Raw genomic sequence first — 20,205 nt, forward strand, 5'->3', positions numbered from 1 at the left:
GATTGCACAGTCTTGTCTAAATATGAAACCAATGTGACTGGATTAGCTCTGCACTCAGGTTTCTAAGCGGTATCTTACCTCTGGGTTACATGTCGTTCTGGCATACTCGCATGTGGTTTCGTTGAAGACTTTGTACACGGCCTCCTGAGACGTGGAGAGGAATCTGAGAACATGTCAAGGTCTTTCCCACATGTGTGTCCATTAAGCGGAAGGGTAACACAAGTGCAAACATATTCCCATGGAGGCCCTATACCTCGCATGTGCGCTGCTCCAGAGCACGTGGACTGAAAAGCCAGCCCACAAGAAGACCGCTGCATGTAGCGCGCAGATGTGAGTCCGCGATTGCATCCAGGCCTATTCTAAAAAGTAATGTACAAATGATGTGGCTAACAGAAAAAGTCTCAATCCTACTCTAAACTTGTGGTTAGCCCCCTGGCCACCCAAAGCGACTAAACTAATTAATGTTCCATGTTTCGGCCAACACAACAGTTAAATAATGCATTGTAATGTGCGTGGACTTGTATAGCGCCTATCTGCCACCATTGGTGGCCTATCTGTGCTTGGCGCTGTAAGAGAAGAGGGGTGGGGGCTCATTAGTGGGACAGTGGGAAAGGAAGATGCAAAACCAGTGTTGCTAGGTGACACTCAGAAGTACCCGTTTCCGAGTGCCAATCTGCTCTCTATGGACTGGGCGGAGAAAATGGGGAGTAGATTAGACGCAAAGATCTGATATACTACAGGGTTTTGGGTCTGGTAACCGCTGATGTGGGCGAGTCTGACAGGACTAAAGAGCAGAGCTCAGTCGTGGCTTGGTTATGCTAACGGCTAGGCCTGTATTGGCCATCTGTGGGGGTACCCATCTGTCATGTAAGGTGGTAGGAGATCTTAGAGGGGAGTCGGTTAATCTAAGGAAGGTGGGAGAAGGCCTTGAAATGCAAACAACCAGCAATGATGCACTCCTACCCAAGGCCATTTGCAGACAGTTCCCATTTCTCTAGCACCCAATGCCACTTCTCCCTCTCTCCCTTTCTCTGTTGCGCACGCCGTCTCAAGTAGATTCACTGCTCCACGAAGAACAAAACAAGCACCTGCGAGTTGGCAGATGAAGGGACGGTATGGAAACGGACAATCCGGGACGGTATGGAAACTGACATTAATAATCAGGAACAAGGTACCTCCTCGAATTGCACTCATACCCACAAACACCAATATGCCGACTCTCTCTCTAGAGTGCAGCTATACCTCTCGATTAATTCGGCCTAGCTACACACAATTACACAAGCACCTGAACAATCTTTTAGACCGCAGCTATACTCCATGGAAAAATCAGTCTAGCTGGACAATTCATATATACAAGCACCAGTTCCATGCAGCTACACCCGCCCCCCTCCCTACCCCCACAAGTCAAATTGGCCTTACTGCTCACATAATACTGATCGCACACAACCACCACACCATTAGTGTGCAGCTACACGCCACGAACATTCGATGTGGCTGAACACATTCAGATTGCATCCAAGCACTACTTAGTACCCTACTCTACACTGACCAGACTACGGTCCCCAGAGGGTGTTCAACCCACAGGGCTTTGTGATCATACCAATGGTGAAAACACTAGACACGTGCCCAATAACATTAACTCTGAGTATTCCCCAAAATATGGTTCTGGAAGTCCGAAACAACCCAGCGAGTACAGCGCTTTTGCAGTGTGATTTAAGAGATCCGGTCACCCACGGACTTAAACCCAGGACTAATGACAACCCCCTACAGCCACAAAGAACACTAGCGGCTCTTCCTTGGAGTGGGACCGGACAGCCAGAAGTGAAAGAACCCATAGAAGCCGGTTCCCGGTGGCTCAGCAGACATTGGGAACGAGAGGGATGAAACAGTGGCTGTCCATGCGACAAGCGATTTACATTAGTGTAGAAAGAAATGGCTTATCATTCATATAGTCAACACTCAGGCGAAATGTGTCATCTTCAATTGGTTAACCTTATTGATTTGTTTGAAATATGGACTGGTAAAGTGGTTTCCATCTTATTCGAATTCTTAAATCAGGATGTTTGTCTGAAAGGTTTGCCAAATAATTATTCGTTCACCATATGGAAAACTGATTTTAACTGACCGTCTCCTCTAAGCCCCGCCCACGGAGGCCATCTTCAGATTAGAAAGCATATGAAGTGACAGAATGAACCAAGAAGAACAACCACGGGGGAAGGAGGGTGGGTTTGCATATGAATCCATGCCAGACCCATGCTGGAGAACAGCAGTAACAGGTAAGGAACTTGTTCCTTCTCCAGCATGGATTCACATGCTCGTGAATAAAGAATACCCAGCAGCACAACATTACACAACCACAGGCGGTGGCAACACTCAACAGAAGTACAATCCCTTAACCCTTGGAACAGTCTCACCTCATACAAACAGTGCGCGTAGCACCGCTTTGCCAACTCTGGACTCCTCCCGGGAAACTAAGTTGACACAGTAGAATAATGAAGAGGTGCGTGGACCTCCACATAGCATCTCAACCTTTTCCTCACTCTCCTCGCCTTTCTCTTTCCACACAGCGGGTCCGGGTCGGCTCTCCTGTCCACACTCCATCTCCTGGCCTGATCTTGTTCATTCTCCCTCTTCCCACTCTCTTGCTTCCTCCTGGCGGCTCCCCATCTCCAGGGCTTGATGCTTGCTCTCGTCTCTCCCTTCCTCCTGGGCGCTCTCCTCTCCATCTCCAGGTCTTGATGCCCTCTCTTTCCTCTCCCCTCCCCTCTGCTCTCTTCCTCCTCCCTGGCCACTCTCCTCTCCATCTCCAGGGCTTGATGCCCGCTCTCTTTTGCCTCCCATCTGCTCTCTTCCTTCCTCCTGGGCGCTCTCCATCTCCAGGTCTTGATGCCCTCTCTCTTCTCTCCCCTCTGCCCTCTTCCTTCCTCCTGGGCGCTCTCCTCTCCATCTCCAGGTCTTGATGCCCTCTCTCTTCTCTCCCCTCTGCTCTCTTCCTTCCTCCTGGGCGCTCTCCTCTCCATCTCCAGGGCTTGATGCCCTCTCTCTCCTCTCCTCTCCCCTCCCCTCTGCTCTCTTCCTCCCTCCTGGGCGTTCTCCTCTACATCTCCAGCTCTTGATGCCTGCTCTCGTCTCTCCCCTCTTCAACCCCTGCACGCTCCTGCCTCTCACCTTTCCTCTCTCTTCCCTGCTCATCTCACCTCCTACTCTCACTCTAAAATTACCTCCAACCACTCTCTCACTCACACCTTGCCTTCTCTCGCTACAAAAAAATGTTCTTTTGATGGTCCTTCTCTAGTCTCAATAAACCACATAAAATTGCTCATTGCAGACTAATTGTGCTGCCTTTTTATAGACCACCCTTTCTCCATGTTCCGTTTGGGCAAGAGCCAGCAGCTTCACTGGGCCAATTCCTGTCCATCTAGCCGAACTCCTCCCATGGGCTTACCCCTTTGAACTGGGACTTACCCTGAAGTGTTCAGAAGGACCTTTACCTCTGCCCCTTTCTCAGCCTCCATCTTTGATATGCGGCCATTGTGGTTCTTTGTTCTCAGTTTCCACCCTGCCTTTGTCGGCAAAGGTTTTGGGGAGGGCTCCGAGGTCCTCGCGTGTGCTGGGAGGCTCCATGCTCATTCCAGTTCCGCGGAGACTGCCCCCCCCCAAAGAGCTTGTCCGGGGTTTGTGGGATAGGTGTTTGGTCTCCCATGCAGCTCCTGAATGGAGAAGCCCAGTCCATTCCAATTTGGGCAAACAGTCTGTTCCTCTTACTCCAGGACGAGTCTTAGCCATTATGCTTAGGTGCATTGTGGTACTTGCAGTTTTTCTCCAGACGTTGCAGTTTTCCAGGAACAGTTATCCATTCCAGGGATCAGAAGAGTCTGGTGCATGCTGGCCAGTGAAAGAGTAGAAGAAAAGGTCAGGACAGAGGCTGATGGCATCAGGATGGACCGCATCATCAATGCACATGTGCAGCTCCTTGCACGGGGAGCCAGGGCTGGAAGGGAGCCTTTCAGCTCTCCTGCACCACCTCTGGGGTAGGCCTGGCTCCAAATTCCCTGGTAGGCGGCCTACCCCAGGATGAGCGGCGTCCTTGGTCCCCCTTGGCAGGATCCTATTCATGACCCTGCCACATCAGATGAGCAGATGAGAGGGGATTGTGGGGTCCCAATACCGAGGCAGGACACCTCTTCAGTACAAACAGTAGGTCAAGGACCCAGAAAACAGTCCCCCAGGATGGGAAGTCTAACACAGCTAGTGTGGCGAACCAGGAAGCGGAGGGGGGGGGGTGGAGGCGGGGGCGAGGAAGGCTGTCCAGCAGCTGAAAATCTGAAGAGGAGCTAAGACTAGGGCACAGAGTCCAACCAGTATAGCCAGTGATGGCACTAAAAATGCAGCAATGGCTTTGAAATGGTGAAACTCTTCCAGCAGGTAAAAAAAAAACCTTCTGCACTCCTGAAAAACCAAACAACTGACTGTAGAAACAGGGGCTCTCCTTGGAGGACAGCCACCCTGCTGTGTGACTGACAGCTAGGCTGCAAATGAATGGGAGAAACCTGCATAAAAAGGCGAGGTCTTTTGCTTGGAAGGCAGAGTCGACCACTGGACGAAGGAATCCAAAGAAGAACTTGGAAGTGACTGCTGTAACTCCTGGACCGTTGGTTTTCCAGGAGAAGCCCTGCTGCTGTGCTGAAGTTCCGAATTTGCCTCGACTAGAGAAGCCCTGCAAAGGACGACTTCTCCCCTTGGGTTGGTGGGACCAATCAGCCCCAAAGCTAACTCATCTGGACATCCTCTCGGAGTGGGCTGTACTTCCACTGCTGCTGCAGGAACCAATTGCCAGGGAGAGGAACACAAGAATTGAGCGTCTTGTCTTTAAGTCGGACCGGAGCTCCAGGAGGATCCTCCGGACTTCCAGGAAGCAGGACTGACCAAGCCTGAGCCACCCCAACAGAGTGCGGGACCCCAGATGTGAGGAAAGTCCATAAAGATATCCGAGAGCCGCGAGGAGCTGATACCGCCAAGTGCCGCTGACCTGAAGTTTGCCAATTGCAGCCGTCGACCGCCCATTTGTAGTGCAGGGGTCCCCAGACATCCTCCCTTTTGTCCCCACGACTGAGGCCCCGAACACAGAATCGCAGACCTACACAGGAACTGAAGCCAGCTGGAACAAATTTCTCCTAATTAAAAGTACTGTAAAACTAAGAGGACTTACCTCTCGTCATGTAGCCATGTTAGGTCTCAGTTGAAACGTGTCTTGGTTGCTTTTGCAGAGTTGCGGACAGCTTTGCCCCTCACCATCCCAGCATGTGGCTCTACAGCGATTTCATTTTCTACAAAGAGTTCTTAAACATTGTGCAAGACTTTTACTTACCTGCATTAAGTGCTTCAGTTCACCTAGACTTTTTGCTCAACTAACATTGGCTGGCCTGGCTCCCTGAAAGACTCTTGCATCCTCTGACTATGTGCTTTAACTATCCCTCAACAAATGTCACGCATCAGATAAAGTGTGGGGCTGGGAAAAGGTTAAATTTACTTTGCATTGAAGGTTTCAAAAGTATTCACCTGCTTAAGAATATTTGTTAATCACTGTTTTATTCCCAAAACCTTTTCCTTTTGACACCAAACACAGTATTGCTCTAAATGTGCCAGTGATATATCAATGTCCACAGTGTCCTAGTTATTTAAGTCACCTCAGGGTGTAGGAAGTGTCGGTATGCCATCCCAAATGGGTACCTACTGATTTAAAGAAACAGAGTGTGTATTTTGAAGTGTATTTTTGTGTTAAATATATTTATTCCCTTCTAAGGAAGGCTTATTGAACTGCCTGTTAAATTAATAAATAATTGTTTAATTAAGAAACCTCGAGTGTGTTTATTTGGATACTTGTCACTGTGAAACTCTGTTACAACCCTAAAGCTCACATTGACTCCTCTTGAGATATGCCTGGCTGCACAGTCACTCTACCAACTTGTGTAGTGCATGCCATAGCTCTCAACCATTTGTGTCGCAAAGGCGGGTGAAAACACCAGATTTTAATTTTGGCGGGTGAGAGGCCCATTGAAACGAATGGGCGTGCAGGAGACGAGGCGGGTGAGTCAGCTGTTAACAAGGCGGGTGACACCCGCCAAAAGCGTGTGAGTTGAGAGCTATGGCATGCTTATACCAAAGGTTAAGTTAACTATTGCCAAGAGGACAAGACTGGTGCAGTCTCCCACAGGGTACTGCATACAAACTTGCCTAACACACACATGAAAAGCTTACCCAATATAGCCCTTTTACTATCCTATGATCTTGACCCCCCTCCCTTGGTCAGTAAGGCTTAAGTTTACACTGTAATGTTGACAGCTATTGTAAACTATGGGTCAGCAGCGGGCATTAACCACTGTTAAAGGCCTGCTGTTTCCCTTCCAACATTTCGTGTTAACGTTTGCATCTTCCTGCGACAACAAAGCACCCGGACATCCAAGGTTCCAAGGACTGTCTTCAACTGCGCTCTCGTTTTTGTACGCCATTAAAGCACTGGCGGGAGGGCTCCAACCGTTACCATCCATTACCCTTGTTATGAGCCTTTGCCTGAGGCTCATAAATCGGATGTGGGCCAGTAACATTGTGAGAGCCCCCCCCCCGCATGGCTGCGACGCTGCAGTAAAGGCACTTGCTAAATGTTTCCGCCCTTTATACCAGGATTTTCGGTGCCAAACTCATCGCCTTTGTCTCGCTTCCTCAGAGCACCAGATTTGGCGGTCATTACCACCCCACAACATTTGCAGCAAACGTCCTCCTCGGACCACAGGCCCCCTCGCCACCCGCTTGCAGAGTTAAGGATACACGGCGGTGATTGCCCAGTACGCAATGACCAGGCAGACCAGCAGGAAGGTGAGTAGCGGGAAGAACAAGGAGGACATGACGTAGCCAATGGCCCTGTGGTGGATAGAACAAGAAAATTTAAAAAAACAGGCGATTATGGGCACTTCCCATATCTAGGGGAGGAGAGAATGAATCAATTCCCCCCCCCTACTCAAAAAACACAACTACCCCCCCAACCCCAAACTGGACCCACCCAAAGAAGCTGAACCCCTTTGAACTGCGCACCTAAAACGATCTGCCTTCTAAGTTACCCACCAAAGGAATCGGATGTCCCTTATACCCCCCCCCAAATGCACATGGATCTGTTCACTCCGCCCCCTGCCCAAAAACGCCCATGCGACAAAGAAGCTTCAGAAAGGCTATCTAGCCATTTGAAGAGGATTCTGCTCCAAAGGCGAATCCTTTCGTACCTCCACCCTCGCATGGTCCATGAAGCACCCACGGTGAGCCCTTGCACTCACCTGCTGGCCTCCTTGATCAGAGATATGGCAATGAGGATGCGCTTGCGGAGGAAGATGAGCAGCAGGATGATGAGGACTTCCACGATGCACAGGATAATGACTGGGGAGAAAGAAGAACGTGGTTACCAAGCAGAGCCCCACACGCCCAGAGGGACACAGGGGTAAACCAGGAAAGAGGAAAAGGACTGCTAAGCCACAGAGACCCATGAAGCATGAGTAGAGCATAGAGAATCAGTCTGGAGACCCAGATAGACCCACAGAGGCAGGAGAACATAAAATGGGCACTGTGCCAAATGAACCCCAAGTAGGTTCATAGCGACATTGGTGCAATAAGGCTGAGAACTAGTACTTTTCACAAAGAGTCATGCAAGCCCAAGGATAACCAGGGGCAAAACAACAACAAACAAAAAAAACAACAACATCAAGTACTTCTACAAAGGAGAGCCCAAACAGTCAAAGAAGACAGGATAGCAGAGAATGGGCATTGTGCCCAATGAGATCAGATAGATCCGCAGAGACCCTTCAGGCAGGTGAGCTGAACTGCACTGCACATAATGAGAGCGACACATGCACAGAGATACCCAGGGTCGAAAACAAAAGACCAGAGAACAAAAGCTGCACCAAAGCAGAGGCACAGAGACCCGTGGAGATTGGAGGGCCGGAGATCAGAGAATGGGTGCGGGCACCAAGGAGATCCAGACAGCCCCACAAAAACTAGGAGGGCAGGAGAGCCAAGGATGGGCACTGTGTTCAATGGGACCCGGACGGACTCGCCAACACCATAAGAACCAGAGGGTGGAAAAGCTGAGCAGGGGAGAGTAGCGGGCCACCGAGAAAGAGTGACATGCACACTGGGAGAAGGTTTTGTGTGCACACACAGGATCATGCACATATAGACAAGCGAAGGAAACCACGAGTGTGCGGGGGAGGGAAGATTTGAGGTTCTCTGTGTGCACAGGCCACCAGAGATCGCATTGATGTGGGTACCAGGAGGAAAACATGCGCTGCCCCCCCCTCCCCAGATGTTGAAGGAGAGGGACCCTCCTTAACCACCAGAGATATGCTGGGGGCCTGAGAACGTGCATGCCACTCAGAGACAGCCCCTTACCCCAATCCCTACAGATGAGGAACACATTGCTACCCCCATTTCTGTGGATGGGGCTAACGGGCATGTGTCTCCAAGGCTGATCCTCTGATGAATCATCTTTCCCAGACCCCCCTTTGTTTGCATACATTAACTTTGGGTTTCACCCTAAGTTAACAGGGCAATCCAGACGTGGACCCCTTGCTCACTGTTCTTCGAGAGGCAACAGTTTCACCTCACTGATGATGCCCAACAAGGCTGAAACACGTGTATGGGGTTACTGGTGGTACTCTTGTTCAGAGGAGAATTGCCTAGCATTTCGGCGCTGGACTGCCCCTGGGCAGGACAAAGGCTGATATGTGGGGAAATTTCTTCTCTGTGAAAAGGACAGTGAGCTAAAGACTTGGTAGAGTCTCTCCCAGGGGTTATTCACCCAAGAACAGGTCATTGGGCTGTGTTTGTGCTGGTAGAGAGATTCCCAGACCCCCCTTTGTTTGCATACATTAACTTTGGGTTTCACCCTAAGTTAACAGGGCAATCCAGACGTGGACCCCTTGCTCACTGTTCTTAGAGAGGCAACAGTTTCACCTCACTGATGATGCCCAACAAGGCTGAAACACGTGTATGGGGTTACTGATGGTACTCTTGTTCAGAGGAGAATTGCCTAGCATTTCGGCGCTGGACTGCCCCTGGGCAGGACAAAGGCTGATATGCAGGGAAATTTCTTCTCTGTGAAAAGGACAGTGAGCTAAAGACTTGGTAGAGTCTCTCCCAGGGGTTATTCACCCAAGAACAGGTCATTGGGCTGTGTTCGTGCAGGTAGAGAGATTCCTAGACCCCCCTTTGTTTCATTTGCTGGGCAAGTTGGTGCAGGGGCATGATGGGCGGTGGGGGAAGTGGGCAGAGGAGGGGCCATACCACACAGGACATTATGGAATAAAGTGGCGCATTTTCAGGTCAAGGTCTTTGGGGAGCCCGCTGTTGTGTTAGGCCTACGATGGCCATTGGCAGAATACGATGCTCAGTGGGCTGAGCACCTCCACCACAGATCTGTGTTCATGCAGGTCAAGAAATGGCCTCAAACTCCAGACAGTGCAGGGATCTGCAGCGTCAAGAGCTGGGGCACTGGCAGGTGCTGTAAGGAGCATCACTGTGCACGAGGAGCTTGTGGTGGGCAGCGCGAACAGCTGCAGAGCAGTGTGAAGGGTTCACACTGTGCATAGAAATTACACAGCACATGGAAATAAATCATTTTCATTACAAAACAGTTACAATGGTCCGAGCAAACACAAAAAATGAACACAACTTCAACGCACTCTCAAGTGGTAAAAATACAACAACAATACAGAAAATATGGAAATGGCACCTTTCAGCAACAAAAGTAACACACGGGGCAAACACTGAATGCTTGCTCTTTAGCATCAACCTGACCAGCAGTGTTAGGGTTAGCACGAGGAAGGGGGTCCACAGCAGGGGTTCGTGCTTAATACGTGAGAAAAGAAGTGCCAGGGCCCAGATATGATCTTGCATGAGGTAGGGGCAGCTCCCAGTCTACTGTTGACACCACCCACTGTTGCCACAGTGTCGCATGGCTGCTCCATAAGGTGTCACACGAACATATTTGGGGTTAAAGCTTCAACTCCCACTGGTTCATTGAGGGTGAAATCCAGATGACATTTTAGTCATCTTGAAATCAAATAAATGTTTAAGGTTTCCTTTCAAACACAACATTTTTCTCTAATCCAATCAGTGTCAAGTGAAGCATGTTAACCATCTCACCACAGGCAGAAAGAGCAACAATGCTTTCCTCCTATGGTAAAATGATGGACGAACGTGGGCGAAACCATTACTCAACCGAGTGGCACTCATGACTGGCTCTCCTGTTCGTCCTGGGTCTTTTCAATGATTTTGCTCCTGTGTTGGGGCTGGTGACTGTCCCGTTGTCGTCAAACCACCCTGCTGGTTATTACACTATATAGTTTGCAGCAATGTCATGCAGGCTGAGTGGAGCAGCGTGTGGACGTGGCCGGCATCAATGCCCAGTGTTGTCGCCTGGCATCTCATTGTTTTCCATGAAAATTGATAAATAGTCCTGCCGTGCCAACCTGGGTCATGTTTGTGAACAACAACGAGTGAGCCCAGGGTGCAGAGATCTGGGCCCGTGCCCACGATGCAGAGACCCTGCCAGGGACGTCATTTGGGGGTCGCCAGAGGTCGCAAGAGCGACCGCTGCCGATTGGCCAGCGACCTCTGTCACTCTCTTGCGACCTCTGGCATTTCCTCCAATCAGAGGAGGAGGGGGCGTGGCCACCACTCAAGCGGTGCAGCGTGCTGGTGGTCCTCCATTTTGTGAGCACTGCAGCGAAGCCAGCGTGCAGCAGCAGCTTCGTGGTTTCTCTTGGTGCCAGAAAGTCCAGGCCAACTAACTTCTTCCAAGCTAACACACAGCGGTGAGTCAGTCTGTGTTGTGTGTGTGACTGAGGTCGGGGGCGAGCGGGTGTGTGTGAGCTGCTGGGTGGATTAATGTTGCTGGCGTGTGCCGCCGTAGGCCCCAGGCCAGTGCCTTAAGTGGCACTACAAATCGAGCCGGGGCCCATCGAGGGGGCGTGGCCCAACAACGTGGTCTTGATGGGCCGTTAGGCCACGCCCCCTTGACGAGCCCCGGCTCAATGGGCTACTGGCACCCCTGCCAGGCAGCCTTTTGTAGAGATTAGCACCCTCTCCCCTATGGGGGAGAGGGTGCTGATCTCTGCATTTATTTTGTATAGGCTTGCCTGGCAGGGGACAGCGCCTCGCCTATTCAGCCTTAATGGTGGTGCTGCCCCTCGCCAGCTGGGGAGGGGCAGCGTCACCATTAAGGCTGAAAGGGTGAGGCCACTGGAAGCAGAGGCCTTTTTCCTAAAGACTGAAACTCCCGCGAATCCGCGGGAGCTTCAGTATTTAGGAAGCAAGGCCTCTGCTTCCAGCGGCCTCACGTTTCTCCATAATGGTGGCGCCGGCCCACGTGCATCCCTTGATTAAAGGGATGCCTCGCAGGTGCGGCGCCACCATTATAGCTGAAAGGCATTTTTTTCTGAAGCCTGAAGCTCTCGCACACGAGCGAGAGCTTCAGGCTGTAGAAAAAAATGCCTTTTCGTGTAGTGGCCGGGGCTGCCCGGGGAGATTAGTGGGCCCCGGCAGGGCCCCGCCTCAAAACGAAATTTCGGAACCTGCCGGGGCCCAGCCCCGGCAGGCCCCGGCCCACTTAAAGCCCTGCCCCAGGCTGAGGTCAGATGTGTGCTCTTGTGGCATTCCCCTGCGGCCGCCAGGACCAGGTGGAGCCTAGGTTGCGTGTGTGCTGTGCTAGCCCACTACCCGCCTGCGGCCGCAGGCGGATAGCTTGGCACCTCAGGCGACAACAGCTACACGTGTTGCTTAATACCCAGAGGTTTCTAAGCATGGACCTGGGGATCGAACCTGTTTTGCTCCCACGTCGTCTTGCTTCCAGTTGCCCCTGAGCTAGGAATCTGCCCCACGGACTGTCGAGTTGCTAAGGTTTAGCCACCCCAGTTTCTCCCCCTTAGAGTCCCTAGAATATAGACAGTGGCCCCGATTTATAAAGTATCATGTGTGTCCCGGCCTTGCAATATTCTAAAATGTCTTTGGCAAGGAATGTCAACATATGATATACTATGGCATTTATAACGCGCCTATACACAAAGTAAAACACAGTACCATTGGAGAATGATGAAGCTTCTCTCTGCCTCTTTCCATAGAATTGGGGGTTTTGTGAATTTACCTCATTGGCGAAGGAGCATGCATTCAATACAGCAACTAAGTGCGCTGCACACATCTGTAATACCTCAAATACTTACACACAATTGGAGCTAAAAGCCTAAAATCTGATTCCTCAAGCAGAATGTAATCAGGGTCCAAACACACTCCACTGGCAGGGTGCCTGTGGCCAAGGGCAGGGAGCTCTGCTTTCGGGGTGGGGGTGTGCATGCATGCAAATGTCTGCTTGCTCTAGTCTGTGTGTGCGTTTGTGGGATGTGGGGGGCCTGTATCTGGAGTGCTGCAGGGCTTGGTTGGCCCAAATCAGGGGGCTTTATCTGGAGTGTTGCGGGCTGCGCTCTCGGCCCCCTAGCTGTGTGGTCTGTGCGCTCCCTGGTATCTGGAAGGGACCCCTGTGCCTGGGGTGCTTCTCTGGCCCCTGGGTCCGTGCTGTGGAGGTGTGTCTGGAGTGCAGGGTGTACTGTCTCTCTGTGGCCTCCCTTCTCTCACGCCTCCTTGACTGGGCAAGTGTGGTGGGAGTCGTGGAACCCTGCCGGTCCCTCACACAAAGGGGACATGTAGACTTTTCAACAGAGTCACTTCGCAGCACAATCGCTCCTTACCTGAGACAACTGTCCTTCCTGCATCTTCATTGAAATGCCTCCTATGCAGCAGAGATCATATTGAGTTGCTCAGTGCTCGCTGGAATCCAGCTCTGTGCATTCAAAATATGATCATCATAAAAATAATGGGCCAATGAATATCTGCCACAATAATCAGTTCTGCCTCTGGGTAAATAGTGAGGGGTTACGCTGCACGCCCCAGTTTCCCAGTGTATGACCTCACATGGTGATGGGACGTCACCATCCACCTCTTCCCAGCCACATTAGGGTCACTGGGTGTAGGGTATTCAGTTTCAGGAGTATAATTCGATAATATCACGTCACCCCAAGTGCTCATGTGAGTGAGGGGAGGCTAGATGTGCCGGGATGAGAGGTACCACAGGCTCCAGGGATGCTGGGAAACGGAGGGTGGAATAGGCTGCTGGGTGACCGGATTGCAAGGTCAGAAGCAGGGCACTGCAGTTAATGGTAGTCTGGAAAGCACACCCCTCAGTGCGTTCAGTCAGTATCTTGTCTCTATGACAAATGATATTCTGGTGTGCTGTTGTACAAATGATTCTTCCATTCTGATAATTTGTTTTTTATTTTCAGACCTGCATCTTCATGTGGAGTTCCTTCCTTTCTGTGTCAGAATCTTCACCTTACATGCCACTGAAACAGCAGCCTCGGACACATCTGTCAAGCCACTGTTCTGCTCAATCTGGTAAGAAACTACATTTTAAGTCTTATGATCAGAGTGAAGGGTTGGGCATTATCCCAAAATCTATACAATAGTACTAATTGTTGGAATGTGTACCATTATGGAGAGGTGAGGGGTGTGGAGGACAATGAACATGTAGGAACAGAAACCTAGGCATATAAAGAGTGTTGGTGAGTGTGGGAGTAATGCAAAATGCAGCCAGGATTTTTTCCCCGTAAAATATGGGGACATGACTTATGAGGCTTTTGGTACTGAAGGTGGCATCGCTCAGTAATGCACTGTACACCTTGAACACATTTTGAACTAATCTTTTGGCAGCCAAAATAACACAAGAAGAAGAATTATTAAAAACTGTGGATGCCATACATGTTTTCTGGTGAAATATTCTCCCTCTCGCCTTTTATCCTGGCTTTCCCCTATCCCCATACCCGCCTATCCGTCTCTGTCCCCCCAGAATGTGATTTCGCTCTGTAGTCCTGTTGAACTAACAGGGCAGATCCAGATTAAGAGGGGATTTGGGTTCATACACTTCGCGTGGCAACATGGACCTTGACACTGCTACATATGATGATCCATTCTTGTATGAAATGTCACAAAACACTGATATCGTAACCATATATTTCTTAGTGTACTGAGGGGATAATGCTTTATGAGGCCACTTCCTGTGATGTCATGTGGAGGGCGTGGTCAAATGACATCACTTCCTGTGATGTCGAGTGGGGTGTGGTCAAATGACATCACTTCCTGTGATGTCACTCTTATGGGCGTGGCACTGTGATGTCACTTCCGCTACCCCTGGCGTTTTGGTGAAATGACGTCCCTGGACCCTGCCAGTGCCCAGGGTGCAGAGACCCGGACCAGTGCCCAGGGTGCAGAGATCCGGGCCCGTGCCCACAATGCAGAGACCCTGCCAGCAGTGCCCAGGGTGCAGAGACCCAGACCCGTGCCCAGGATGCAAAGACCCTGCCAGTGCCCAGGGTGCAGAGACCCGGGCACACTGTGGTTGATGGTTATGTTACTATGACTGACTTGACAGGTAAAATAATAAAGTTGCCATAACATCACAGCGTAATCAAGCTGGGCTTAAAAATAAGTGCCGGGCTCAGAAATAAGTGCCGGGGCAAGCCCCCCCCCACAAATTAAGCACCGTCCATAGCAGATCTCCATGCTCGCCGGCTCTGCTTTGGCTCTCTTGCTCCAGACGTCCCTCAATCTGCAGCAGTCTTTCTCAACCCTGCGGTCCCGGTTCATAGCCCCCCGCTTCAGTTCATTGGCCCTTCCACATCTGCGGCGGGTTACACATTCAATCTTACCAGGCCACCCCAAGGTTAAGTAAGGGAGGGGCGGGCACTCTGAACAGCTTGAACAGTGAAGGGGACTGAAGCACGATTTCTTTTGCAACTTGCAAACTGATTCGTACTTTGTTTAAAATTGCTAAGCGCTGGTTAATGGTGGGTACCAGCATAGCTCTCAACTCACATGCTTTTGGCGGGCGTCACCTGTCTTGTAAACAGCTGACTCACCCACCAAGCTTCCTGCACACCCATTCATTTCAATGGGCCTCTCACCCGCCAAAAAGAAAATCGGGCGTTTTCACCAGCCTTTGCCAGACAATGGTTGAGAGCTATGGTACCAGAATGCAGTGTCACCAACGTTGAGGGGGACAGGGGCAGGTCCTCCCCCAAACTCCCCTCCTTAAATAGGCCCATGCGGCTCCTGCTGAAAATACAGGACTAACAGGGCGAGAAACACGCCAGAATAATGGCAAACCAGAAACAATACTCTGACACAGCTCTCAACCATTTCTGTCGCAAAGGCGGGTGAAAACACCCGATTTTGTTTTTGGCGGGTGAGAGCCCATTGAAATGAATAATAATAATAATAATAATAATAATTAGGCTTTTATATAGCGCTACAAACCCTCAGGTATCTGAGCGCTGCTTATTATTACCCACGGTGTGTGGTGCTCATTTATCGACCTCGGAAGGATGAAAGGCTGAGTTTGGCCCCGCCGGGATTCGAACCTGCGTTAACAGGCTCTGCACGGGTGTCAAAGCGGGCGCTCTACTCGCTGTGCCACTTGACCGGCTTGAATGGGCATGCAGGAGGCTTGGCGGGTGTCCTAGCTGTTTACAAGGCGGGTGACACCCGCCAAAAGCGTGTGAGTTGAGAGCTATGTACTCTGATGCACCGAATAGTGCAGCGCCGGAAGCGGAAGACACTGGACTCAGACAGAGGGGCCGATGGAGGGGGTGGTATTCTGATTAGTGGCCAGCAGATGGCAGCATTGCAGCACATATGCTGGCCTTTACACCAGTGCACAGGGAAAGTGCAGGCACACTCTAGATGAGCAAATGCAGGCCCATGAGGAGCAAGGCTGCGGTGAGCAAATAGAGGAGGGTCACAGGCGCCACCAGGCAGATACGGAAACCATTTCTGTACCCAGTGCAATTCGCAAGTAGTAAAACGGGTTGCGCCCCCACTGCTACCTGATGAAATGAGGGGGTGCGCACGGATCCAGAGAAGATTTTAACGTGGGAGCATTTTACGCTCTACTTTTGGAAGCTGGGAGTTAAATAAGTTTAAGGCTTTGCAAAAGTTGCTCACTATCAAATGGGGGAGGGGGGGGGATGGCATATGAGGAGTGATGCAAAGCTTGAAGGTGGCGTTTTGGCTAGTAAACCACTCATTGACCTCCCATGGCCATGCTAATCCCCATTACCATTCCCACCCGGATCCTGCCCCTCCTCGCCCAACACACCGCCTTATGAGAACTCTGAGCTCGCATTAATCAAGCCTTACCATCAAACTTTACAGTGAAGTGCCTGCCAATGTTTTGTCAGATCAGCCTTCTGAAAGTTAATAACTTAATTGCAGCTGTGAACGTGCTACTGGTGTAATAAAAATGTCTTAACCAGGTCTGCCTTTAGCCACTCGTTTATAAGCACTCTGCGTGTCCGTCACTGAATTCCTGTTAAAGATACACATTGGCAAAGCCAACAATTTTAGAAGTATTAAGCATGTGCCAGGCCCTGCTATTAAATGCCCAGATACTCGCACCATTTTGCAGCTGCTACCATCAATGGGAAGTTAATACCACTATGGCAGTGCCTGGCAAGTGCCTTTCCCTTGCCTACACTAAACCCCAAACAGATGGCACTGCCAATGCTTGTTTAATCTTATAGGCTCTCTTCAGATCAGATTACAATAACAGTCTTGTGTAGCTTCCTCTGCAATGTGGTGGCCTCGCTGTGCATTGCTACGTCACAGAAGCAGCAGTGGTGGTGGTTGTTAGTGGGACAGCGGGAGAGGCAGGTGCGACACCCATGGTGTTGATGGGTGCAGGACATAAGAACCCGGGCGGCATGCGTTTCTGCCTGTGTGCGATTGGTGGAGTGGTTTGAGAATGTTTTATCCTGAGGGAAGAGCCCAGAGACTGAGGAGCGCTTAGGACACTGTTGTCAGTTAATGTGTGTGATTGGGGGGGGGGGGGCCGGTATGACGAGAGGAGCTTTAGTCCTATTATGAGGGTGCTTCTGGGAGATTGGTGAGGCACGCAATGGCCCATCAGTCGGGGACGGGTCACGTGTGGGGCGATTTTTCATAGGGTGGTTACTTGGTTGGGGAGGTGGCGTAGCAGCAGACGCAGTAAACCTCGAGAAAGGACTCCCCATGGCCTGGATGGTCAGCTCGGTCTACGAAGCAAACAAGGCAATGTGTTGGGTTCCTTCTTGGTCGCCTGACGCCACACCTGTGTAGGTTGCACTATGTTGGTCCGTGAGGTGTACGAGGGCTTACAGTGGCAGTAGGATCGGACAGTAATCTCGTGCGGGCGGGCAGTTAGAGGGCCAGCTTTGTGGCTGCTTTCCCACGCTTAGGTGCTCATCTTTTGCACGAGCACGCAGAAGCGTTTTTGGGGGGGGGGTCTGAGGGGGCTATAGCCCCGGGACCTTTGGTTGTGGCCCCGGATAGAAGCTCAGGGGCTACAGTCAAAACGATGGCTAGCCCAGAGTCCAGACATTAGCGTAGCCGCGGATCTTTTCCAGACCTAGCAACAGCCCCGAGGGGACGTCTGGGCAAGAAGGACTATGGCTTGGTTGCTAGGAGGGAGACAGTGGTGCCTTCCTGTCATTTCGGGTGGACACCTGGCACCGTCACTAGTGAGTTCTTGCTGGATCCTCGCGTCCTTGGTGGTAGGAGGTGCAAACATTGGGATGGATTCCAGGATCCTACCGTAGTAGGAGCGGTGACCGATAAAGCTTTTACGCGTATCCACTATTTTGATTTGGAGCCAGCAGAGTCTGCCAAGTAGATATTCAGGGAGTCCAACTCAGAGGCTGTGGGCATAGTCAAGTCTACAGCCATAACGGTCATTGTCCTCTGTGTGAAAGTCGGGTGCAGCGGGGAGATCCCCCCCCCATAACACAATAGTAGGGTTCTCTTTGTAGTTTGTGCTGCTAATGCCTCTGTTCTGGGCACATGACAGTGCAGATGGCTCCAAGGACCAGGCACCTCCTAGGGTTGCTAATCCCTGTTTGTTTTGTCTAGAGCATTTAGAGAGTAAAACACACAAGTATGCTGCCCTCTGGGTGGAGGCAGCAGCACTGCCAACCTTCCAATGAAAATAGGACTTATGAAGTGATAACGGCTGGAAATCTCACTGGGTGGAAACAGCAGAGCAAACCACAGGATAGGATATGATATCATATATATGTTATTTGTAACAAGCCTATACACAAGTGTTTCAAGGAGCGACGATAGACACTCAGCAGCTAGTAACAGGCAAGGGCGGGGGGGTGATCTGGCGGTCACTGGGCTGGTGAATGGACCAACAGGACAACTGCACTGTTTCAGCCATCGTTGGCGAGCTGGTGTAAGTGGGTCTAGATCATGTGACCCTAAGACCCTAACCCACTGGTCATTCACTGCTCATGCTTTGGTGCCTTCTTTTGCTGTCCTTGTTCCCCAACTAAGCAGCCCACCAGCCTCTTTTCTTTTGCAATTCGTGAGCTGGTTGAAGTGGATCTAGGTGACGTGACTCAAGCTCCACCCACCTGCTTAGCCCTGCCCTTTCTTAACGTTTAGATCAAAGGTCACACTCCCCGGGAGTCCGAAGCAAAAGGCAGACAAAGAAAAGAGCAATTCCTGTTTGGACAGGAAGGACCCGGTACCAGAATCCATGGGTTCCATGTCATTTCCTTGCGAGATGTTTTTTGCGGGTTACCAATCCATGCTCCTCCAACATCAAGTAAGCTCCCCCGAATATTTGCTTCACCCATTTCTCCCAATAGCCCATCCCGCAACTTCGCTTGAGCCACGATAGACACCCATCAGCAAAATCATAGACGCTGCATCGCACCAACCCCAACCGCATCACTGTAGACCTCATCAGCACTCCATACGCCATTACACAAAACGGATGATCGCCAATGCCCGCTCAGCGATCAACCGAGCAGCAGACATCGTCAACCTCATCACCACACATGACGTGGGTACCATTTTCACTACAGGGGACTGGATGGCATCCACCTCCAGCCGCCTCCTAGACATACTCATCCGAACTGGCTACAGCAAGACCGCTGGAGGCCTCTCCTTCATTCAGAAAGCTTCAGGGCGATGCTCCAAATTGGACAACATCACCATCGGCTCCTTCAGAAACCTTTCCTGCCATTTTCCGCTCTCTCCAATGGACAGTCACTTTAACCTCATCTACAGACCACCGTAACCCAACACCTCCTTCATCTAGGGAATCAGACGGGTCACCACCATGTCTCTCGTGCATGCCAACATCTTCCTCAGCAACTTCCACGCACCTGGTAACCAGCAGCAAAGTCAATGAAGGAAGATCTCCCTTGCCTACTGGACACAGAGAACCTCACACAGCACATAGGAAAGGTAATAACAGACCACACCACCTCCTTGCCCACCCTCGTCGCAGCATTCCAATTCCACTCTACTTATCAGACCATCTGGCAATCCCCTTTGACATTAGTTACACCATCCCAGTCAAGCATACCCATTGGAGACCAAGCAAACGCGCCTTCAGCTGATTTCAAGAACTTCCCAGTGGAAGTTCTCATGGAAGAACTCACCAATCTCCATGCCACATGGGCCGATATACCTCAGGTGAACTGGGACCTTGACTCATTTCAAAACCCCACCTGCAAAACCAACAACTGCCATGCCCCTATCAAACCTAAACCATCTGTATCCTGGTACACTCAATAACTCAACGCCAACAAAATAAACATCAGAAAACAAGAAAAGACTTATGCAGCGCTTCCCACCTCGCCCTGCTCAAGGAACTCTGTGCTACATACAGAAGACTGGTCACCACTGCCAAGGGCAACTACTACCAAAACACTGTAGCCAAGGCCATCAATGAAATCAGAAGCCTCTTCAAAGCCATCATGCAATGCATCAACCCTCTGGCCAACCCACATGTACCACATAAATAAAATCCACTACCATCAATGCTTTCTTTGTCAGCATGATCCACCAACACAGCCACCCACACCACAGCTGAAACCACACATCCCATTTCACACAATCACCACTACATGGCCAACTTTTAAGACACTCACTTTGGAAGACCTCATTCAACCCTAGAATCCCTCAAGGCCACATTGTATGTGGATAATTCCTCCATGATTCTGCACGCAAGACCCATTCAACTAAACCGCACCACCCTTACTCAACAATCATCAGTAGCTCTATACC

The 20,205-nt window shown here is 50.8% G+C and overlaps 1 protein-coding gene across 3 annotated transcripts in view; it reads right to left on the minus strand.

The window, feature by feature from the left end:
* The window catches only part of SLC44A2 (solute carrier family 44 member 2 (CTL2 blood group)), a 427,809-nt gene that overhangs the window by 91,425 nt on the left and 316,179 nt on the right, over positions 1 to 20,205 (minus strand). For all 3 annotated transcript variants that reach the window (XM_069604292.1, XM_069604291.1, XM_069604293.1), the window contains exons 12-14: positions 7,326 to 7,425; positions 6,826 to 6,918; positions 79 to 163 (exon numbers count right to left, since the gene is read on the minus strand). In XM_069604292.1, the coding sequence (XP_069460393.1) occupies positions 79 to 163; positions 6,826 to 6,918; positions 7,326 to 7,425 (278 nt within the window). The remainder of the gene's footprint in view (positions 1 to 78; positions 164 to 6,825; positions 6,919 to 7,325; positions 7,426 to 20,205) is intronic.

This window comes from Ambystoma mexicanum, chromosome 3q (genome assembly GCF_040938575.1).
Source record: "Ambystoma mexicanum isolate Mex_15411 chromosome 3q, UKY_AmexF1_1, whole genome shotgun sequence".
NCBI classification, from domain to species: Eukaryota; Metazoa; Chordata; class Amphibia; order Caudata; family Ambystomatidae; genus Ambystoma; species Ambystoma mexicanum.